Below are 25,187 nucleotides of genomic sequence, written 5' to 3'. Positions count from 1 at the left end.
CTGCTGAGGGCTTACTCATCGGATCTCCTAAACCCTTTGTCTCAGATGACCTTCTTTGCATGTGACTCACCCAAATCCTACCATTCTTTTAAAAAACTTTTATTTTATTTATTATTTATGTATTTGGATGCACTGGTCTTAGTTACATGTGGTCTACGAAGGGGCATGCAGGATCTTCCAGGCGTGGCACGTGGGATCTAGTTCCCCGACGAGGGGTCAAACCCAGTCCCCTTGCATTGGAAGCGTGGAGTCTTAGCCACCGGACCACCCGGGGAGTCCTGTGAACCCTATCCATTATTGTTGGCTTTCTCCTTGAAACCTTTTCTTATCTGACCTTGAAGCAACTTCCCTCTTCTCCCAACTTTTCTGGCAATAACTATCCTATAGTGTATTTCATATGATGATGATAATAATGTCTTATACATGTAGAGTAGTTGCAGTCTTCAAAAACATTTTATCTTTATCATAAAGTTTGATCTGCATAATAGAACAAGTACCATTTCTTTTACAGCTTTGTTGACCCATTAAAGTGACCACTGCTTGTGCCTTGCTCCTCTAAGTTGGTTGAGAACCCCTTCAATTCAGCAGCTTTGCCTTTGTCTTATTTATATCTCTCACAATGCCTACCAGAAAGTCTCACAGAGAATTGGTGCTCAAGGCATGTATTAAGATTGATGTGAATTTCGCTGAAGTCATTAATACCGTAGTTCTGTGTGTTTTTAGCTAGCATGGCATATATTACCTTATATATCCTAGGGAATGACTTGTAAGTGGTATAACTAAGAAACGGCAGCACTCAAGTACAGTATGTTAAGGCTCTGTTCTAGGAACCATCTAGTGCCCTCAACTGAAAGGAAAAAACACTCATTACCTTAAAAACCTATGGGGACCCTTTGAAATCATCTTTAGTGATGTGGCTCCATATGGCCTGGCATCCTACACATTGCTTGCTGGCTGGCTTACTGGGTAGTTACTAGTAGCATGGGTCAATAAAAGAATCAGGGGTTTAATTTCAAGTAATCTAATTAACAGATCTAAGATCCGATCTCAAATCTGAGATCTAAGTAATCTCAGTTGTGACTCAAAAAAGGAGAGATGATAATTGCCCTTATTTTTTCCTATAACTTCCTACCTCTGTAGCACTTCATCCCTACTCACCCTTAGGAGTACTTCCCAGGAGATTTTCAGCTGAGTCTTAAAACCCAGACTCTGAATGTCTATTTTCACTACCTAGATACCTTCTATACTTCTAATCTGCAATGTGTTGAATTACTGAACTGCTTGAATTGGCTCCTTTTAAACCTATGTTCTGGGTTATATGTGTGCCCCTATGAGCTCCCAGGGTGAGGCTGAGGAAAAGATGTGTGTGCTTTGTGAAGTGGAACACCGCAGTGAACTTGGAAAATTGAGTTCAGTCATTGATGTATTAGGCTTATTGAGAATTTTCCCTAAGAAAGGCCTCTGATGTAGCTGAGAGCACTAAACAATACAATGTTGAAAACAGGGAAAAAACGCATGAAAACTGCAGGGGAAAACATTTGAAATCTGTAAGAAAAATTAAAGGTGGTAATTTAAAAAAGCCAGTGGACAATTCAAATGCAGTAGAAATCTGGGCATCTGAGGTCTGCAGAAACAAAGGCAAACTTTGGAAGAAGTGTAATGCACTAGGAATATATAAATTTTGAAATCACTCAGATATAGGGTCAAGTCTCAGTTCTACTGCCTGACAGCTGGGTGACAGAGATACTTATTTGAGTCATAGTTTCTGCCTTTGTAAGTTGTGGGTGATAGCGGTGTGCTGGTAAATATTTAATAACTGGTCGTACAAACAGACAAAATCTCAGTTTGCAGGTTTTGCCCATTTTCACAGAGTAAATTCTCCCACCACAACCAATTTCAAGCTGCCCATTTAATATCACTGAACATATTCTTGGGAAGAAGTGCATGGTAGCACACCATCATACTTCCAGAGCATAGGTGATAGTAAAAGGTACTAAAATCATTAGAAAGGGATTTTTTTTAGTATTATCTATATTTTAAAATATAATTTTAAATTGTAAGTTTATATAATTTTAATAATGGCTATTTAAATAACCAGTTTGCAAAATTCCAGGATATTTAACAATCAGCTCAAACAAGCTTTGTTCAGGCAAATGGTATGGTGCTTTCGGCTGTGAGTTCAGCGTCAATGAATTAGAAATATATTTTACGTACCACTGTCTTTAAACAAAATCATGTGTAAAACAAAGTTATGTATTGATCAGTTGATGCAAACACTGTGGCCAGAGGCTCTCAGGAAACCAGCCCCGTATTTTTCTCACGGGAGCGGTAATTAACACTGAGTTTATAGAACATCACCACCGAGAGTACCAAGAGTCAAGTGGATCTGCCTTTTTGGGGATGGTTTGATTAAGACAGTTCTGCACTTAGCACAATGCCTGCACACAGTAGGAAAGCCCTAGAAGGCCTCCTTTCTTCTGCATCTCGCCTCCCCTGCCTGGGTAGTCTGTGCTAAACCTTGCAGGCTAGCTCAGTCACACCCATCAGTTATGAAATCTACAAATAGCAAGTGTTGTTACTGTTGGATGCTCGCCTCCTTCAGGGAGGTGTTATGGAATTTGTGACCATCCATCAATTCACAGCCCATTAGATGCCTTTGAACAACGCAAAGAAAGGTGTTAACAGTAACAACACAAAAGAACTACACTCAGTCAGGAAGTTTGCCCTCCTCCCCAAGTTTCTCCCCTGGCTGATGAGTATCAATCCCTCATCCTTTTTCAAACTGCTTTCCTTAAAGGAAACTGGAGGCTTTTCCTGTACCAGAGCTCAGTAAAATCTTCTACCTTTCATTCTCTGTCCAAACTCAGTTTGTTGCCTGAGGGTTGAATCCTCAGTGATGCTCAGTCCTTTATTTCTTCCAATAGCCATGCGTCCATCACCCTGCCTTACCATGTAATGCCCACCACCACTGACCTGCTCCAAGTTGGAGCAGTTTTTCCAGTCATGGTTAGGATCGGCATTATTTAAAATAATGTTCCAGTCGTGGTTAGTATGGGCATCATTTAAAAAGCCATGTTCTTTTTTTCATGAGAAATGACAGCATATAAGACTATGCTACTTTTTGCTTAAGTCCTTGAAAGATTTCCTATTACTCTTACCTAAAACTTGCCCTCCTTACCCTGGCACACAGGGTAAGGATGATGCATTGCTCCCTAACTTTTGAATGTCAACACCTGCACTCTCCTCCTTGTTTATCTTGCTTCATCACATTGGCCTTCTCACTGCTCCTTGAACTTACAAGTCTGTTCCCACATCAGAACCTTTGTGTTTCAGGCTCCTGCTGCCTGGTCTATAGCCATCCAAGTTCCTCCTCCAGCCACTCCTGTCAGTCACATGTGTGCATGTGTGCGTGCTCAGTCGTGCCCGACTCTGCAGCCCCATGGATTGTAGCCCACCAGGCTTCTCTGTCCATGATATTTTTCAGGCAAGGATACTGGAGTGGGCTGCCGTCTTCTTCCATGTAATCTTACCAACGCAGGGATCAAACCCACATCTCCTGCATCTCTTGCATTGCAGGCAGATTCTTCCCCACTGAGCCATTGGGGAAGCCCCCCTGACAGTCACATCTCAGCCCAAATCACCTGTCTGTAAGGCGTCCGTGACTGTGTAGTCTGAAGAGCCCTGGCAGAACCATGCGATCACTTCGTTCCTTCATGACTTTTATCCTTTGTTATTATGTGACATCAATGTGTTTTATGGGCTAAATTGTGTCCCCCCAAATTCATATTAAGTCCTAACCCCTAGCACCTCAGGAGGTGACTGTTTTTGGAGATAAGGCCTTGAAAGAGGTGCTAAAGGTACTTTTCACATTTATGCATACTACGCACATTTCCCTAAAAGTCCCTAAAATAGGTTATGTGTATGAATCAATGTTTATTGCAGAAGACAGAGGATGTTCACTTTTTGCCAAATTACGATACCCTTGAAACCTTGTTTTTTCCCTTTTGTTGGAAAAAAGAGATTAGTATAACAAAAATTTCATCAATGGTTAAAAAAGAGGTGATTAAGGTAAAATAAGGCTCTTAGGGTAGGCCGTAGTTCAGAATGACTGCTGTCCTAAAAAGAAGATGTTAGGACACAGACAGATACAAAGAGAAAAGACGGTGTGAAGACACCGTAAGAAGGCAAGCCAAGGAGAGGGAACTCTGAGAATAATCAACCCTGCTGACACTTTGATTTCAGACTTCTGTCTCCAGAGCCAGGGGAAGTGGGGGAAGTGATAAATTTCTGTTAAGTCACCCTGTCTGTGATATTTTGTTATGGCAGCCCTGACAAACTAATATTCATCATTTTTTTTTGTTGTTGTTTTTGTTTTTCCCTTTCCTCACTAAATTATAAATTTCATGAAAGCAGGAATTATATGTGTCTTATTCACACTTCTAGTCTTAATGTCTACAATTCCTAGCACCAAATGGGCTTTCTATAAATATTTCTAAATGATTGATGATTGAATGATGCATCCAGGAACGTGAGCCTCGGCTGTTCAAGTTATCTCTAGCTATGCCAACTATTGTTGTTGTTCAGTTGCTAAGTCATGTCTAACTCTTTGCGACCCCATGGGTTGTAGCACGCCAGGCATCCCTGTCCTTCACTATCTCCTGAAGTTTGCTCAAACTCATGTCCATTGAATCAATGGTGCCACTCAATCATCTCATCCTCTGTCACCCACTTCTCCTCCTACCTGCAATCTTTCCCAGCATCAGGGTCTTTTCTAACGAGTCAGCTCCTCGCATCAGGTGGCCAAAGTAGTGAAGCTTCAGCTTCAGCATCAGTCCTTCCAATGAGTATTCAGGGTTGATTTCCTTGACAATTGACTGGCTTGATCTCCTTACTGTCAAGGGACTCTCAAGCGTCTTCTCCAGCACCACAGTTCGAAAGCATCAGTTCTTCGGTCTCCACCTTCTTTATGGTCTAACTCTCACAGCCATACATGACTACTGGAAAAACCATAGCTTTGACTAGTTTTATTATTCATTACTTTAAAAACAAGCAAAACTCTTGCCTAAAGAATTGCTTCAATACTTGTTATGAGTCCCAGAGTTTAGACCTTCTTAACCCATTTTTTCCCCCACAAATCTAGTTGATTAATTCTCCCAGCTCTTCAACACCCTCTCTGCTGAGTTCTGTTTGTTTCTAGATATTTCTCTAACCTGCATCTTTCTCCACTTATGTTCTGGGTGCCTGGATCTGTGAAGCTGGTAATGCAGGTAGCTTCCCTTATCTGAGTCCTGCCACAAACCCTTCAACATTTCTGTCCCTGGCACCAGTGAGAGGATGTAGCCCCCCTACCCCACGCCTCCGCTACAGGGAAAGACTTGGAGACAAATTGAGAAAATGCTCATCTTGCTTCCTAAGTAATGCAATGTTTATTGCTGACAGCTCCCATCTCACCAGTGGGTTCTTGTTTCTCCATCATCTTTTGTGCCCTGTTAATTGCCAGGCCCTAGACAAGTCTCCAGAAACACCACCAGAACCCAGCTTTATGCTGGTTATTCTATTAGCTCTTCATTTCCAGCCCCTACCAGATCTCACCATAAACTGGAAAATTCTGAAAGAGATGGGAATACCAGACCACCTGATCTGCCTCTTGAGAAATTTGTATGCAGGTCAGGAAGCAACAATTAGAACTGGACATGGAACAACAGACTGGTTCCAAATAGGAAAAGGAGTACATCAAGCTGTATATTGTCACCCTGCTCATTTAACTTATATGCAGAGTACATCATGAGAAACGCTGGGCTGGAAGAAGCACAAGCTGGAATCAAGATTGCCGGGAGAAATATCAATTACCTCAGATGTGCAGATGACACCACCCTTATGGCAGAAAGTGAAGAGGAACCAAAAAGCCTCTTGATGAAAGTGAAAGAGGAGAGTGAAAAAGTTGGCTTAAAGCTCAACATTCAGAAAACGAAGATCATGGCCTCTGGTCCCATCACTTCATGGGAAATAGATGGGGAAACAGTGGAAACAGTGTCAGACTTTATTTTTGGGGGCTCTAAAATCACTGCAGATGGTGACTGCAGCCATGAAATTAAAAGACACTTACTCCTTGGAAGAAAAGTTATGACCAACCTAGATAGCATATTCAAAAGCAGAGATATTACTTTGCCAAGAAATGTTCGTCTAGTCAAGGCTATGGTTTTTCCTATGGTCATGTATGGATGTGAGAGTTGGACTGTGAAGGCTGAGCGCCAAAAAATTGATGCTTTTGAACTGTGGTGTTGGAGAAGACTCTTGAGAGTCCCTTGGACTGCAAGGAGATCCAACCAGTCCATTCTGAAGGAGATCAGCCCTGGCATTTCTTTGGAAGGAATGATGCTAAAGCTGAAACTGCAGTACTTTGGCCACCTCATGTGAAGAGTTGACTCATTGGAAAAGACTCTGATGCTGGGAGGGATTGGGGGCAGGAGGAGAAGGGGACGACAGAGGATGAGATGGCTGGATGGCATCACTGACTCGATGGACATGAGTCTGGGTGAACTGCAGGGGTTGGTGATGGACAGGGAGGCCTGGTGTGCTGCGATTCATGGGGTCGCAAAGAGTCGGACACGACTGAGCGACTGAACTGAACCAAATCTCTGCTCCACATGTGGGAGACTGACCCCTCCTGTTCACATCTCCCTGGGCCCCCATTGGGAGCTTTCCAGCTGAGTTCAGCCAATGGCGGTGTGAGGGTGGGCATAGAGATATCAGAGGATGTTGTCTCCCCATTCAAGTTTCCAGTCCCCACAGGGCAGCTTCTCCACGCCACCTCCTTTTAATGGCCTCTGGTTACAGCTGAGGGTGATAACTGCTTCCCATGCCTGCTGGACTCTGGGTGCTTTACCATCCCATGTTTGATCTTATAGTCCTACCCAGGCCTATGAAAATAGTCCTTTCATTGAAGTTTCTTCCACTCAACCATCTAACAGTGACTTCTGTTTCCTGCCTGGACTCTGAAAGACACTTTACATAATTTTCAAACTGCAGTGTTTAGGAATGATAGAACTTTTCTTTCCTCAGGTTACAGTGGCTGTGGGGATGTGGTCCTCAGGCTCCATTCACTGAGGTGACTGGTTCTGAGGGACCACCCTGCATGCTGGTGCATGACCCTGCTGTTGGGCTGCCCTGCCACCTTTCACCATCGTTGGCACTGCTGCCACTGCTCCAGGTGAAGCAGGCATGGGGCTGATGGAAACAGAAAGCGCATGTGCCCGGATGGATGTTTCCCAGCAGTAAGGAAGGGGGCCCAGAGAAGCCGAGTTGCATCATGACTATTTGGGAGAGATGTTTGGAGAGTTATAGCGTAGACGCTATGCTATGTTAACAGACCTGGAAGAGTTCCTGGCTTCCCCAAATGGTGCATCGCTAATAGTCTTTTTGTGCCTCAGAAAAATTTTGGTGGTTTAATTTATTACAGTAACTCATACTTGGAGTCAGAATGTTGTTGGGGGTGGTTATGATATGTGTAAGATTTTTAATAGGGTGTTTGCTTAATTTTTTATAATCCTGGTGGTGGTGGGGGTGTCTGGTTGAATGTCAGTGCTATTTTTACAGCTCTTGAGATACGAGATGACATAAGCTTAGAGCAGAAGAGCCGCTGGGGGAGACAGAGTTACACGGGAAAGGCAAAGAGTGAGAGAAGATCTAACAAAGTGGGGCACAGACCCTGAGAAGATGTTGTCAGTCAAGCTCCTATGAGGGCACATTCTCTGAGGGGCAACTTTGTGTGTGTTGGGCTTTGTGTTGTTTATCCTAACTGCCTTTTTTATAGCTTGGAAAAAATCAGTACAGTTTGATATATTTGAACTGATAACTTTGTAAATTCTAGTTTTTCAGAATGAAGTACTACATAAAATTTAACTTGAAGCTTTATATCTTAATTGTCAAAATGATATTATAACATAGATATGTTATATGTGTATATATAATATATAAATGTTAGTCTGCTAATTAGACCTTTCTTAAGTGGAGCACAGGGTGTTGGATGGTGAACCAACAACAGAGTCCAACAGACCACAAGAGAACTTGAAGTAGAGAGGTTTATTATTCACAGGTCCTGGGGGGAGTACATGGCACACCAGGAGGGGCCACACAGGAAGGTCAGGCAGAGTACAGACAGAGAGAAAGAGACAGGATCTGGGGCACATGCCTTTATTAGGGTCCATGGGTGCAGAGCCTTGGAGTCCCTGGGCTATGGCCAGATCGGTCAATTCAAGCCAAAAGAAAGAGGTTATGGTAAGCCCCCTTCCCTGGGGAGGGTGGGTCTTATCTAAGGGATGCATAAGGCATACAAAAGCACTGGGAGGCAGGAGACAGTTGATCACAAGGGCTGTTGGGGACATCACATCAGGGAGTTACATTTGCTTGTGACTCTGGGCTGCTATTCAGGACATGCACCTGTATGAGGGGCTAGTGTCAAGCCATGGTCCCTGCAGGCTGTTTGCCAAACAAAATGGATGCTGAGATAACAACACCATCAAGTAGCTTAGCTAAATTCTTGACAAAATAACCTGTAACAATATATATGTATATATATAACGTATAAATACTACATTCCTTTTTCGTAATCATAGTGACTCTGGGATTTGAGGAGGCTTACAAGAAAACTGTAGGATGATGTGAACACTGAAATGAATCTTGTCCAGGAAGATGTGGTACATTACCAATACAAGTTCAGTAGTGCTTACAGAAAAGGGCATTTACACTGTACTCTTAAGACTTATCTTTATTATGAAAGTGTTTTCAAAGTAAAATGATCCTCATAATAATGACTGCTTCCAGAGATCAAGAATGAATAATTATATTTTCATATATAATTATATGAAATCAATCATATAAAATCAGCAAAATACAGTAACAATACATAAAATAATTCTAATTGGCTAACAGTACATCATTCCATTTCTGACAGAGATGCTCAAGCACTGACTTGTCTTAACAAGTAAGGTTTTGTCACCTATCCTGTTTCTCACTGCAAGTTGAAAAAAATCAAATCCCCAAACTAACCACCTCCCTTTTGCATGACACCAAATGGCTATGGAGGTAACTGATCATGTGGGCAAAAAGGAGATGAAAATCATGAGCTTAGAGGCTTTATGAAACTTTGGGAAATCAAACTTGGAGGCTATTTTCCATATTTAAATTAATGAAGCTCTAAGTTAAAAGTTCCAGAATCACCATATAACTGTTCTTATCACAGAGTGAATTTCTATTTGGCAACTAATCTTTAAAAACCTCTATTTTTTTAAGGGCAGATTTACAATCACAGTTTAAAAAAACTGTTGTAGATCCAAAAGAAAAAAAAATTGTCTCTATAAAACCTAATTTTCACTTAAAATAGAAATCACACCAACAGCTGTTGTTCCCTGGTTTCCAGGCCATGCAACACATACCAAAATAAGAAGCCAAGCTCTCATTGACTTGTGTTGAGGAAAACAGGCTCATATGGGCACAATATTTTTTTTTTTTAATTGAATCAGAGAAGGAAGTGTGATACACAACTGATCCAATTGTTATTGGGAAATTGATAGCAGATAAGTGACAATATTTTAGATTCATTTTATTACGATTTAAAAGATTTACAAGAAAGTGAGTGGAAGATAAACAAGCTAGATCTTAGGCTAACAGTCCCTTCCCATTCCTTCCTGGGCACTCCTGAGAATGTCTAGTCTTGTGGAGACATCATATCATGTGTCATCTGCTTGCAGAGACTTGTATGTCTTTGATTGGATGGGGATCTTAGCTTATGGACATTTGGTAATGTGTTCCAAAGGCTTCAGGTTGAACTCACATTGGAAAGACTAAGGTACTCTTTTGGGTGATTACAGATCTTATTAATAGCTACTTATAATGTTTTATGTTCTTTAATACAATTTTCTCCATAAAAGACAGCATCAGGTATGCTTCCAGTGAGCATATGTTAGGCATTTCGACAGCACAGTGTGGACAAGTGGACATCGATTTGTCCACTACCTCCTTAGCATCTACTGAACGCCCCCTAGGGGACGGGAGGGGACCATGCATGCAAATGCAAACCACAGGGCCTGTTTCCAGCCTATTAAAAATGAAGAATTACACTCTGGCCACAGTGAACCAGTGTTAATTACTATCTGGTAATTTGAAAATGGTACAATTTCATTTTACCGAGAGAAATTTAAACCTACTATGGGGACAACAACAATGTCACTTAAAAAAGTATCTTGCATTTTGCATGAACTGTTTGTGACTGACAGTACTCCTTTCATGGACAGGACACTGGCGCAGACTTTGATCTGATTTGATTTTTTCTTATTTGAACACTAGAAACATTTCAGGGCTACTAATATTTATCTACAAAGCAGGAATCAGCCAAAGACAAATAGGTGGAAAAAGTAAGCTAATTATAATCTTAAGACCTCAAATAGCATGTGAAATGTAAACATTTAATCTCTTACTTCTAAAGAATTTCTTGAAACCTCTTTGGACACAATGACATCATAGGACATACTAATAAAGAGAATTATTTAATACCTTTGTAACTATTCTATATAATTTTCATATTTCAAATTAAAAAAAATACTCAAATATTCAGGCAACTTTGGCATTAACATCTCCAAGTAGGGGACAAAAATAACTACCAATGCAAAAATCATGAACAGCTTGGGAACAATATGGGTGTCCCTAAAGTTCTCTTGGAAGAGCTCTTTTTTAAAGACTCAGGTGTGCTGAAATGAAACATGATGTCTTACTTCAGCCCAAATAACAACGAGGTTGAAATATACAGAGTGGAAAATTCAGACCCTTTCTACCCAAGTTGCAAGTGTGCAGTTTGCTCAAATTCAAACTCTCAAATACTCAGAATGAAAAGTTTGGCAACAGAACAGGACATTTTCAGGTTTACCTGTCATTTTGGCTGCAGGTGACCAAATTTTATCCCACTAAAGAGTTATTTCTCTCACCCAGTTGCTTGTTTACTTTGGAGAGCCTCTGCGCTGGAGAGCCTCTGTCCAGCAGCCGAGCAGGATCTGAATGTTAATAAAATCCTTGGGTGAAGCAGAAATCTTGTGCATTTTCCTCAACACTTAGTTTAATAATCCAAAATACGGATAGCTGCTCCCCTACTCTTAACATTTGTAACACTTAATTTGGAAATGGGGACTACTTAGATGCTGACCTTAGGGCCTTCATGATCTGAACTCTGAGGCAAAGAGGCTGAAAGGAGTCTTCCCCTCTCAGCTGTGGAGGTGGCGTGAACAGGCAGTAAAAAGGGAGGTGGAAAGCTTCTATTGCACATGGCGGATGGTTTTCATGAAAAGAATATGGATAAGGATGAGTCAGTGATATTTTGGTTTTATCACGTTTTTCTGAGAAACCTACATGTACATACACAGATCACACATTTTTATATCATTTATTGACCCAAGGCCAAATTCTACTCGAATTTCTACATTTATCTCCCTCTAATTGGTCTAGAAAAGCTATAGAATTGGAGAAAATATTACTTTTTCTAGATCCCTTCCTATATACCCCTTTGTACCTTGGGAAGATTTGAATATGACCAGGACAGGCTAAGTCAATTAATGGGAAACAACATTCCTACTAACCTATAGCTGACATTGCAATACACACTTCCAAAGCTATGGCCTGGCACAGGTAGAAGATATGAGATCTCACACATTTTCTCTCTCAGGCTTATCAGGCCACCATGGGAGAGCAGTAGACAAGAGATACATTATTCTTTATCTCAAAAGACCTATAAACACTATTTTGATGAATCAAAAAGGACTCTTGGCCTTAAAATGTAAAATGAAACACAAATGTATTGATACATAGAAGACTGCTTTGTTACTGTCAGTGGTCAGGGAGGCTCTGAGAATTCCCAATTCTCCTTCTAAGTGATTTTTGGGAAGAACAAAAGTCAGATGTTCAGATGTCTTTGCTAAGGACAGGCAATTTTCTTCATGTCATGCAAGTCTTCTAAACCTTTAATTTACAAGCAGATCTTTTGAAGTTATTCTTCTACGCTAAAGAGTGTCAAATGACCCAAATAGAAGCACACTGTGGCTTTCTGGTTTATTTCACCCATCAGAGGACTTGCTCTAGATACTAAAGCAAGGCACGAGGCTTTCTTCGGTTCCGTATCTTAGATGAGAAGACATTTTCACCTTATCAAAAATTTTCAGCTATAACATGCTTGCTGGTTTACTTTTTATATATCTGCATTTTAGCAGATGTTCAGATGACAAGTACTTTTCATATTTAATGATTGGTCTTACAACTTGACCATCCATAAATTACTCTCCTAGACATACCCTTGTTCTGTGAAATAAAATAATAAGGTTTTCCAAGAAGAGTTAATCATACCATTTCGTCAACAAAAAAGCAGACATATTTCTAAGGCCCTTCAATCATTACTATGGACCATACCAAAGACACATTATTTTATAAATAGGTGGGAAGAGATTTAACATTACGGGGTGAGGTTTTGTTTGGGAGCATTCTTTTAACTATTAACAATCATGGTGCACATTGTGGGCACAAAGTTTTACTTCAATTTAAAAAAAAAAAATTGACCTGAATGTGAGTGGCTTTGGGCAGGACATGCGCTTTTTAGTACTTTGCTGTCCTTTTCACTAGTCCTGACCTGCACATTGATATCACTTTGTGGTTTTGGACTCTTTGTTTCAGGAGATAGTCTTCCTGATTTATGAAATAAGTATAATAACTTTTTATTCCCTTTTACTAAAAGCTGGAAGAAAAGAGATAAAATCTTTGGTTTATGTGTATGGTTTTCTTATCTATACATAAATAACACTGCCCTGTAGGAGACTACAGAAACTTATTTTTTCAGTAGTCTTTCTCATTTACTGAGTAGAATTTTTGTTGCTTTTTTCCTGGAAATAGCTCCATTTGAACAAAAATTCCTGGAAAATGAACAAGTCCTTCAAAGAAGCAGACAAAAGGACCTATAGTCTAACACTGCTCAGTTTCTAGTAACAGGAAATTCTGTTATGTTAGGGTTATGTTTAAGGAGAAAAGACAAAGGGTAAAATGGTCTTATTCTCACTGGCTTTATTTTGCCCAGAAAAAAAAACAAAACAAGATCAAATACTAGAGAGGGTGCTTTCTTGAAAGCTGGTTGCAGTAATGTGCTTTGCACTAGAGGTGACTTTTGGCAACTCTTGGAAGTCCCCTTTCTCTGTCCCCAAATATACTTAGCTTCTTTATTTCATACCATAGCGGAAGACTGCACTAATTAAAGGGGTTGTGGTAAAACCTGGTTGAAATCTGCTACTCTCTTTGTATTACTCTCAGATCATGGGACAAATTCCCAGTTGGAAGACTGATTTCTTTGTTTGTAACCATGAACTTAAGTTTTCCTTCAGAGCTGGAGCACTGACCCCATAATGGAGAATAAAGAAAAAAAAAGTCTCTGTAACCTAAAAAGTTAATCCCCAACTAGCTACCATTCTCACTGAAGAAACTTTGGCTGTGTGTGCAAGAGAGGAAGTCTATTCCAAAGTAATTTAATACATACAAAACAATTTTAAGTCCTCCAATAACCACACTCTATTTGGAACAGCTAATTGACCATGAAGGGTTTCCCTCGTAGCTTAGTTGGTAAAGACTCTACCTGCAGTGCAGGAGACCTGGGTTTGATTGCAACCCACTCCAGTGTTCTTGCCTGGAGAATCCCATGGACAGAAGAGTCTGGCAGGCTACAGTCCATGGGGTCGCAAGAGTCGGGCACGACTTCACGACTAAACCACCACCACCACCACCAACTGACCATGAAAAATGATAATTACAAAACTGAACTCATCCTGTTTCAACTTTACACTGGGAGAAAGGTCACTTGAGACTGAATAGGCCATTTCAGAACGGGCATTGTGACACAAAGAGAGCAAACCTATTTGGAGTTGCACGAGAATCTTGCACTGGGTTTTGCTTGCTCTAAGTGACCAATTAAGCTGATGCTCCTAGTAGACTAGGTCACAGCAAGAAAGGGGTAGAAGCAAACGGAGCATCTCCCTCATTGTCATGAACCCAGAGAGTAAAAAGAGTGAGGAAACCCTCTTTTGTCCACAGATTTACAAACAAATACAAAAAGAAAATAAATAATATTCTAAGACAGTACAAATGCAAATACCGTTCCCTTGTGTCAATTACATAAAGCATGCCTACATATATAGAATGGTAATTCTTCTTCATTCACAGACAGGACATATGGCAGTGCACTATTCAAAATGCTTTGATAATCCTAATTTTTGTTTCTGGTGCTGAGAGATTATGAAAGGAACTGCATTTGCAATTTATTAAATACTTCCAGGAACAAACAGTTCACTTTGTTTGGGACTTGTGGTTTTGAGGAATTAATCATCCATGGCACAAGCGCCAGTGAGGAGATACCCGTTGGTACCACTGGTCCCATTGGTGGTGGTCGCAGTATGGGGGTTCTTTCCTGGAGGTTCTGAGTCCTCCTCATCTGAGCTAGACTCAATATCACTTCGATCATCCTTGGACACCTGTGGAACACAAGAAGGTGAGTGCAACCGGCTCTGAAGAAATCATAAAGGTATAGCATGCTCAGAAGTACATGCAATCACACATAAAGGAAAATATCTAAGTATTTAAAAAATCAAACAGGATAGGAGCATTGCCAGAGTAATAAGTTCCTCTTCATTGGAGATAGAGCAAAGTCAGTGATCAAGGAATGTAGGTGGACTTAGGCATCACAGGGGGTTAGCCTTGCTGACTTCCTTAAGTTACCTTTAGATATTCAGAACGTACTAGACCATGAACCCCACTCTTACTGCAAAGTAGCATACCATACTACTAGAATGGCACTATAGGAATTTGGTACAAATGGAACTATTTATTCTTTGATGATCACATTCTCTTTGAGAATGCTTTAGAGTCAGCTCTCAATTAATTACACTAATGGAGATATTTACTAGCTCTGATCATTAAAACATCATTCTTATTTGGCTTTTAAATGTATTCTTGTATGATTTAATTTGTCTTTCTGTCTGCTAGAATTAAGTAGAAATTTTGTTTTATATACAACATAACAACTAATGGCAGCAGGAGGCATTTGGGGTACTTGCTGGGTAAGGAATAGTTTAAAATATTTCCCAAGAAAAATCTAGTGACTGGATCATCATGAATTGACTCCCATCATTCCAGAGTTCTTCCATCCTCCATTCAGACTCATCAAGTCATGAGGATGACTTGGCATCAGGATATAAGTCTATACATTTCCATAAATAATGAAAAAAACCATATGGTCTCATAAGGAGGTAACGTAGGAAGAAATTAAGGAAATACACTACTGCTTTTAAATTAAAATAGTTCGTACCTCCTACTTTATGCCTACAAACATAGTGAACATTTATCCCAACAGGCCTTAACATCCCTGGGTAACTGAGTGGCATGAACTTCTTTTCTAAGGGGGGTGGCAATAGGGACCTGGTGGCTTGTTTGGCTTCACAGAATGTTTCCCAATCTAGTCCCTTTTGATTCTCTAAGAGGTGGATTGAAAAGCTGGCAGAGTCTCCTGGGAAGCATTTCAGAATGAACTGAGGGATTTCCCACATCTCATTCTCTCTGTGTCACTGCTACCCTCCAACTGGAGAACCCTGGACTCCACTGCTCTCCCAACCTGAGAAGCCCCCATTCCTGCAGGACAATATCACCTCTATCAGGTGGGGTGGGGATGGGAGAAGGTGAGAACTGAGGACTGCTGCTCCAGCCTAAGCAGAGATGATTGAGTAAATATGTAAAAATGGATCTCACTCTAATGGCCCTTGAGATGAGACTTAGCTCACAAGGACCATCTCCAAGAAGATTTAGATACTGAAACACCAAAAGGACTAGATTATAAGGATACTTTAACTTAAAAATAAAAGATGGCTCACAAAGACAGCATTAGAATAAAAGCTCCACTACATTTAGCAATCCATTAGTCGTAAATTAAGCTGCTAATGGGAAAGAAAACTCCAGTTTCAAAGAGTGATTAATTTACATTTGCATGCTTAGTAAGATTATTTTTAATTGCATTTGGAAAAAAAAACTATACTTAAGTTACCTTCAAAGAAAGGAACAATTTAGAGTATCTTAAAATAACGCACAGGAATATAAAGCCTATGACCCATGGCTATGATGAATTTTACATCTTAGGTAAGCAGCAATGCCAGTTAAGATATTTTGAAGCCTGAGATCTGGAAAATTGACTGCCTCCTTGGAAAGTTGAAGAAGTAAGCTGGAGAGAAGACAATATACCTGGTAGAAATAGCAGTGCAGTAAGGACACAAATTATCTAATCTATGGCCCCCTTGCATTTTCAGTCACCGTTACCATAATGCCAGTATTGTGCAATTTGTATGCAAATGAGGACAGGAGAGATTTTGTTGTTGTTGTTGTTTTTGTTTGTTAGTAGAAATACACGCTCATTTTAGAGTAGGAGGTCATAGAGAAAAAGGTAAACTTTTGCTTCTAAACAACTCATTGCTCTAATTATTTTGGATTTGCATAGGAGACAATGCCAAGTATAGGCTTCATACTACGTGACTCGATGCCCCGAGCCCTCGTGACAGGTGCTTATGGAGGACAAAGTGGTCAGGTGCTGTCCTGCAGCCCAGGGCAGTCTTGGCAAAGAGCTGCTGCTCAGACCTCCCTGCTTGGACCATGCTGATCCTCTCCTCAACTTAGTTCTGCTTCTGCTACTTCACTTTGGTCTATTTCTCTTTTTCAACCAATGTTGAACACCAGTGAAAGAAATCCACTTCTTTCTCTATTGGATCATACAAAATTTAGCAGAATGCAGGCTCACACAAAAGGGCACTAACTGAGCATCCCTAGCATCCCTCACAGCTGGTGGGAGCCACACCTTGGTTAGAGCCTCTAGGCAGTGTCAACAGATTAGATAGAACAATATGCACCAGAGAACAAAAGCACCAGAGTGTTGCTCCAAAAGACTAACGTGGAAGCCAGGATGGCGAGAGAGAGAGGGATGAGAAACTTACATGTAAGGGGTTCCACTTCCCAGACTTCCAGGTGGGCAGAAGGAAGAGAACAAACAATGAAAGTAAGAAAATGTTGCAGAGAATGTTCCAGAAAAGTCACTGCTCTACACAGAGGGGTTGAGGCCCAGGATGCTTTATCTTGAGCCCCATTTTTAACCAAAGAGATTTAACTAAATATTTACTGGCAAGTTATAAATGGTCAGAATGCATCAAGTAACACTTCTTATAAAAGAGTTATTAAATTTCTGTTTAATATAAGTATAATCAGAGAAGGACCAAAGGAGATAGAGAAAAGGAGAGCAGGAACACAGTAAATAATATATCTCCATGAATCTAAAATTATGAACACAGATCATTCAGCAAAGCAATGCAGATCACTCAGCAAAGCAATACTACATGTAAAAAAATCACTAAGAGAAAATGAAAATTTGTATTATGTTTCCAAGAGGTTATGCTAAACTTTGAAGGAGAAAAAGCAGTTTTGATGAAATTCTAAATAATAAATAATGTTCTTGGTGATTCAGAAGAACCCCAAACCATAATTTTCTGTGACATATTAGAAAGGGTGAGTGTTATCTTACCTTGCCTTTTGAAATAGCTTTGCAAGCTATTTTTACGATCAAGTAAGACCAGAAGCAGTTCAAGCCTTGTATTACCAACAGCAGTAGGTTAAAAACCCACCAGGAAGGGTAAGGTCCAACAATCTCCCAACTTTCAAATAATGTGGTATTTAACACCCTAAGGAAAAGGAGAAAGTAATCATTGAACACAACTTTTCACTGCCTTCAAAGGAACTCTAGTTACTGCAAAGAAGCATAAAGCCAGTGATACCCACTGGCTGCTCCCTTGCAAGGATGGTCTGAAAGCTAAGTGTTTCACCTAAGAGTCATCACCTGGATGATCCCACCATTGGCATCACATCCCTTGGGATTCTAGCTTGAATAGTGTACTTAGGTTCCCCTTCACTTTGGTTTTCATTTCTTCCATTAATTTTCATCACAGTTTTTGATTGATTCCATTTCTCATTACCTGTTAAAAGGCCTGTATTGTCCTTGTTGTTTTGGGTCTTTAAGTAAGTGTGAGGAACATCATTTAGTAACATTACATTGCAAGAGAAAAAGAGCAATTAATTTCAGAAACACCAGTGAAATTTAAACTATATGCCTAGCATAGTGAGAGTTGGCATATACATAAGACCTAACCCCTGTCCTCAAGTGGTTTATAGCCTCAAAGGAGAGCCCTAATTTTGGGCTGGGTCCATATTTTGTAAGCCTTTTCCTGGTGAAGAACTGGCAACTGAAAGGTATTATATGGAAGTGATGTTTTGAGATGAGTGTTGGAAGGATTTTTTTTTTTAATTATTAGAATATACTGAGTATACTTAGTTTTAAGAGTATATACTTAAGGCAGGCAGAAGTATTTGAAGTAAGTGCTTCTCTCTGTTATCCACCATCAGGACAAGGATGCCTCAGCCACGTGGGGCAGATAAAGGATACAGGATGGCTGGTCTCAGTGCGTCACACTCATCCTAAGCCGTCGGAAGGTGATTTTTGCCTTCCGGATTCGTAGTGCTGCCACAGAGAAGCTCAGCAGTCACAAGATTTTGGAATTATTCCACTTCCTTGCCTTCCTCCTTAGCTGAGTGCTGGGCTGGTTTGGAGATCTCAGTGGGTTAACAAAACTCATCTAAGTGTATTTCCACCAACTGTCACTGCAGTGCTTTGCCAGGACCCTACAGGAGAGGTTAGGTGGACAGCACTTGTTCACTAAGGGAGAAGGATGGAAAACTCTTGAATGCAAGACCACTCATGCAAGAACAGAAGGCACATATACAGAACATTTTACTATAAGAGTGTGATGAGTGCTTTGAAAAAAGTTAAGTACTTAGTAAATTCATAAAAGGAAAAACTAATTGAGTTAAGAGATAAAGAAAAAAAGGAGAATGAATACTAGAAAAACAGGTCTATGTCCAGTTCAGGTAACCTGCATTCACAGACCAGAATGAGACAGAGTGTGACTTTCATCCTGCCACGCTAGTTACCTCTCAAGAACAATGCTCAACACACGTGAATGTTAAAATCCTAAAATTGAGAGTATGGAATTTAATTTGACAATTCACTAAGAGTAGATTGCTCTATGATATAATAGTAGTATTCATTCTGGTGGAAGAGAACCAACATTAGGAAATCTATTAATAAAATTATCACACATCCATAGGCCAAATCGGTACAAACCTAATTATTTCAACTGCACTAAAAGACATTTGGCAATGTTCAATTCCCCATTGCTGATGTTTAAAAACTGGAACTCAAAGTACTTAATATTATTTTTATTCAATTCAGCTCAGCAGTGGTCATAATACCAGAGTTATTGACTTTGTAATCAGAACAGTCAGCATCACCATTATTATTTAACCCTGTTCTGGAGGTTCCAGCTATAAAGTGTGGTAGAAATAATAGGCATCAAAATAATAGGCATTAAATTTCTATAACTATAACAGCAAACAATGAAAATTTCCAATAACGGAGTGGTTAAAAATTATAAAGAAATTCTAGAAATTATTAAGTCACTCAAAGTGGTAAATATGTTTCAAGACTTTCTTTTGATAGATAAAAATCATAATATGCCAACTCCATAAGATAAATATATATTTGCGTATACACACAGAGAAAATGAAGAGAATTATAATTCATTGGAAGATATTAATCAAAGCCATGTTGGACTTTCTTTGGTGGACTGGGGAATTTTGCATTTTCTTTAAAAATTTATTTATTTATTTATTTAGTTTTGGCTGTGCTGGGCCTTTCTTTGTTGCTGCTCGGGTTTTTCTCTAGTGACGCAAGCGAGGGCTACTCCCTAGTTGCAGCGTGAGGGCTCCTCTTGCTGCAGAGCCTGGGCGTGATTGAGTGCCGGCTTCAGTAGCTGCTGCACGTGGGCTCAGGAATTGCCGTTCCTGAGCTCTAGAGCACAGGCTCAGTAATTGTGGCGCACGGGCTTAGTAGCTCTTCGGCCTGTGGGATCTTCCTGGATCAGAGATTGAACCCACATCTCCTACATTGGCAGGTGGATTCCTTACCACTGAGCCACCAGGAAACCCTGTATTTTCTTCTTTACATTCTTCACTTTTCCAAATCCATGACAAATAATTAGGGGAAAAAACACAAGTTTTTTGTAAAAAGGAATAAGTTAGGATAATGCCTGAATTCCCAAGAGGCAGCCATCTCTTTATACACCAGGTTGCGGGCCCCAGGACAACTGGTCTAAACAGAGTTCAACTCCTGGACAGTGAGACAGGACTCCTACGTCTCATTTTTTTCTATCTCCAGCACCTTGCAAAATACTGGGAAGTAATTTGCTCACTGGACCTGCTGGCTGATAGGCCGTGTGTTAGTCCAGTAATCAAATAAATAGATATGCACGAGACAGCTCTGGAATAATCACAATAGTTTTATTTCAGAACCAGCTCTGCTTCTTGACATATTAAACATGTTGACCTTCAGAGGGAATTTAGTTTCATTTGAACAAAAAGAGGTCTTGTAGAAATGGCAACAATGACTGTGTGATGCTATGCATTATAAATTAGCCTTTGCTGAATTATGGGTTTGAGAGCCTTTCTCACCATTACAGTTTGTTTGGCTTATTATGAATAGGGTGTCATGCAGTCGCTGGTGACATGATATTCACATTAATTTTGGAAATGCTGCATCAGAATTCATAGGCTTTGCCATGACAGTCAGTGGCATCTCTGAGATTCTGCTCAGAAGTAATGGATTTCTTTGAAAATTGACTTGGCTGCCTGCAGAGATACTTGGGAAAATACAATCAGTGCACCAAATGGATATATCTCTCAGTGAGAAGCTGGGGAAGAAAAACAATATATGAGGAATTGGGACTAGATATTATGCCACCTGGATTCTGAAAAACAGTAAACCCAGGAAACAGAGCCTCTGTTTAGCCACGGAATGTTTCTCATGAGAAAACTGTCCCTTTTGGGGCAAACTATTAAAATGGTGATTATAGGATTTTGCCCTTTCCCGGAGGTTAGGGTTAGGGTTAGGAGTGTCTATTTAATGATGTCATTACAAATCTACGGTGACAGGGTTCTGAAGAGCGGTTATATCTGAGGGAGGGCTGATGGAGGGAAAGGAGGGAGGTGGCTGGGATGCTGGAAACATTCTTGATCTTGATGCAGGTGGTAATTATGAAGATTATTTACAGGCAAATTTTTACAAATGTAAAAATGTATCAAGTTATATATTGAAGATCTATGTAGTACATTGTGAACATTATATCTCCATCAACTAAAACAGAAAAAGGTACTCTGTGGGCCAAACACTGCCAATTTGCAACCTCTGGGTTGCATAGTTACTATAATATCAGTATTTCTACCCGCCCCACCCCGACACCCTGCGCCACCACCTAATATAAATTCAAGGTATGGCTTCTGAGAAAACAGATTTTTTTCCTTCCCCCCAAATAGCCTACAGCATCAAACCTCCTGTTGCTCTAATCAAGTGGTGGGGAGTTTGGAGACTCCAGGGACCAGAAAAGACCATTTTCCTTTTCATTAAGGTTAGGCTCACTTAACCACTAGATGGCGCATCATGCATGTACAAAGTGTGCTCAAGGAGGTCTGTTCTGCCAGAACCTTGTGCCATAGTCTAGGTCCCAGGAAAAAAAATCACTCCATCATCAGGTAACACTTTCCTAAGAATCTCGCCAAACGATGGAATCAAGAGTCTCAGTCCTGTCTGTGCTTCTTTCTTCCTGCGTAATTCCCACTAGAAATGATGCCTGCAGGGCAAAGCTCCAAGCAGTTCACTGGTGACGTGAAGACGCACAAATTGCCACCCCAATGGTTTAGCTCTGATGGGGTATTTTAATTGCTTTTTAATGAATCATGAGAATTTAGTTTGACTGTGACCTATAGTTACTTTTGCTCATGCTTTCCTTTTATGGATTCCTCATATTTGATTATTTCAGAAATATGTATATACAGGCTATGTGGGGATTGTGGGGGAGGGGAATATATACATTTGTACAGAAAATTTTACCTTTTTTTTTAAAGCAAAGCAAACTCAGAGTAGTCTCATTTTAATCCTATATTTAAGGCCTTACTCATTTATATTCTAAACCATCAGTGTGACTTCTGCTTTCCCCTTAAACCTCAGAATTCCAAAAGTTTCCTACTGTCAGAGAGCACAGTGTCAAAAGATCTCCACTGATATCTCATTCAGAAAAGCTATAACCAGTGCCTTTCCCCCATTCTTATCATGACTGCCAACTCAAGAGTTTAGGTTTATATGCAAAGTTATGCAAAGTTAGATAAACATCCTTACTTTCCACTCCATGTATCTTATTACTTTTAAAATATCCCACTGATTTAGAGGCAGGACCACATATTAATGGTTGGAATATTAAAGATGACAGAGGCCCGAGTTCTTTCACTATATGAGTGAAGTTATAGGTGGGTGATTATGATGAGGCCATGGTACGTAACCATAAGCTTTGCCTGCTCCCCTTCCCCTTCTACCTCCACCTAAGAGCTCCATCTGAGCCTTGGGTTGTGTGTTTCTAGAGTCGTCTATATAAAAACTACAATAATTAGATCCGTCTAAAGGGCTTCCCAGGTGGCACTAGTGGTAAAGAACCTGCCTGCCAACGCAGGAGATGTAAGAGATGCGGGTTCGATCCCTGGGTGGGGAAGGTCCCTTGGAGGAGGGCAGGCAACCCACTCTAGCATTCTTGCCTGGAGAATCCCACGGACAGAGGAGCCCAGCGGGCTACAGTCCAGAGGGTTGCAAAGAGCCAGACACCACTGAAGCAACATAGCATGCACACCTATACTCAAATATCCAAAGAGGGTCAAGGCTGCTTCTCAGCGAGAAGCAGGTTCAGGGCCTCACGCTGGGGATTGCTGCATGATGTCAGTGGGGGTAGACTAGAAAGGGAAACTTGTTTTACAGTCAGAATGAAGGTGTTCTTTAGAGCTTTTGAATGGTCTTTGACTTTGCTTTTTCAGAGAGACTGCAGTATATTTCAGGATGTGTGCTTCTCTGGCATTTATTTTAATTCGACCTACATGAAACATAAATGAAAAGTAGATTCTACCTGAAACTTATCCATAATCTACTGGCATGTTTTGCTCATTTTAAAGTAGATGCTAGTAGAAAAGCATTTATAATGTACTCTCAACAGAAACCATGAACACAATACCTGAAAAAGGAGTCGGGTAATTAATTCACTGTGATAAGAAATCCTCTTTGTCCTGGGTTTCCTAAGGCAATAAAAACCCCAGGCCTAAAGAACAACTTGGTCAAGTGTTGGGTAGTCAAGGCTGCTACATGACTGAAAAACTCACTCTCAATTTTCTTTTAACAAGATGGCCCCACCCACAGCTTGGGTTTCTCCACAGCACTGGTGTGGGTCAGCAAGATCTCTTTTAGGAGGACAGCTTCTGGGTAGCTCGCAGCTTGGGTGCCTAATTATCTCAAATAATAGATACACGAAGTCTGTAGCAGACATAGGAGTGATTTCTCTATCCTTGACAGGAAGCGAAACTTGAACATTTGTCTTTCCTCTAGCAATGGGCATATCAGTTCTGTCATATTCTATCCAAGTAAGACATGGGATCAATTCGTTTATTTTTATTTTTAGGTCATAGGCTGGTCAGACTTAGACACTGATCCCTTATAACACAGCAAGCTTGTCTCTGGTGACTTACTTGCCAAGGTGGATGTTTTTCTCAAAATTAGTCATTGCCCTCTTGCTGCCCCATTTGCTGTCTGTCCGCCTGAGTTCCCAACCCCTTCACTGCCTGGTCTGCCTTTCTGTATTCCTGACCTACCAACCTGAGTTTCTCTATCCTAGAACATGTCCATCAAGCTGTATCTTGATTCTTACATGCCTGCTTTCAACACTCTGCCTACCTCTTAGGTACCTGCTGTTGCTGCTGCTAAGTCGCTTCAGTAGTGTCTGACTCTGTGCGACCCCATAGATGGCAGCCCAACAGACTCCTCTGTCCCTGGGATTCTCCAGGCAAGAATACTGGAGTGGGTTGCCATTTCCTTCTCCAATGCATGAAAGTGAAAAGTGAAAGTGAAGTTGCTCAGTCGTGTCCAACTCTTAGCGACCCCATGGACTGTAGCCTACCAGGCTTCTCTGTCCATGGGATTTTCCAGGCAAGAGTACTGGAGTGGGTTTGACCCTAAAACAGACTTCTCTGGTTCTCAATAATTGTTCTTTATTAAATAGTATATGTTGAGCACTGGCCCAAACATGATAAATACATGCACTGTGCTTAGTTGCTCAGTTGTGTCTGACTCTTTGTGAACTCATGGACTGTAGCCCGCCAGGTTCCTCTGTCCATGGGGATTCTCCAGGCAAGAATACTGGAGTGGGTTGCCATGCCCTCCTCCAGGGGATCTTCCCAACCCAGGGATCGAACCTAGGTCTCCTGCACTGCAGGCAGATTCTTTACAGTCTGAGCCACCAGGGAAGCCCATGAATACTGGAGTGGATGGCCTATCCCTTCTTCAGGGATTTTCCTGACCTAGGAATCGAACCAAGGTCTCCTTCATTGCAGGCAGATTCTTTACCAGCTGAGCTACCAGAGAAGCCCGTTATTTACATGGTTTTACTTAATTCTTTCAAAAACTCACACAGTAGAAATCCCATATAGTAGAATACTTACACTAGCTAACATTTATTCTTAACTATGTGTTAGGTGATGGGCTCAGGTTTTACATATTTTAACTCATTAAACCCTCATGAAATAAACCTTATGGATAAATCCTATTTTTTCAAAGTAGGTACTATTATATCTGTTTTACAGTTGAAGAACCTGAAGCACAGGTTTGTCTGTATACCCAACACTACCCCCTCACTGTGGGGTATACATATTGGTGAGCCTCAAAGAACTCATAATTAAGTTGGGGAGCTGGGGTTGGAATATAAATTGGCATATTGTATTTGGTGGATAATGCTACCACATGTATCAAAATGTGCATATCTACTGAGGCTGTGAATCTATTTCCAAACCTTTGTCCTAAGGAAGAGTTTCAGGGATTTATAAGATTTAGCCATAAGGATATTCATTTAAATATTATTTATAGTAGCACACTACTTGAAATATCCTAGATA

At 40.6% G+C, this 25,187-nt stretch overlaps 1 protein-coding gene and 1 long non-coding RNA gene across 5 annotated transcripts in view; one reads left to right on the top strand and one right to left on the bottom strand.

The window, feature by feature from the left end:
• LOC147378484 (uncharacterized) overlaps positions 1–25,187 on the top strand; it is a 48,974-nt gene that overhangs the window by 16,595 nt on the left and 7,192 nt on the right. The window lies entirely within an intron of this gene.
• Positions 8,753–25,187, bottom strand: part of CERS6 (ceramide synthase 6) — a 356,329-nt gene continuing 339,894 nt past the window's right edge. For 2 of the 4 annotated variants that reach the window (XM_086356509.1, XM_086356503.1), the window contains exons 9-11: positions 17,627–17,783; positions 17,046–17,069; positions 13,076–14,546 (exon numbers count right to left, since the gene is read on the bottom strand). In XM_086356509.1, coding sequence (XP_086212635.1) covers positions 14,394–14,546; positions 17,046–17,069; positions 17,627–17,783 — 334 coding nt within the window. In that variant the 3' untranslated portion in view covers positions 13,076–14,393. Of the gene's footprint in view, positions 14,547–17,045; positions 17,070–17,626; positions 17,784–25,187 lie in introns of all 4 variants that reach the window. The other 2 variants (XM_086356487.1, XM_086356493.1) reach the window with 2 other exon arrangements.

The sequence above is a fragment of the Bos grunniens genome, chromosome 2 (genome assembly GCF_055505025.1).
Source record: "Bos grunniens cultivar Pamir isolate PY7600 chromosome 2, Bosgru_T2T1.0, whole genome shotgun sequence".
NCBI classification, from domain to species: Eukaryota; Metazoa; Chordata; class Mammalia; order Artiodactyla; family Bovidae; genus Bos; species Bos grunniens.
This window is presented reverse-complemented; position numbering and strand designations above follow the sequence as displayed.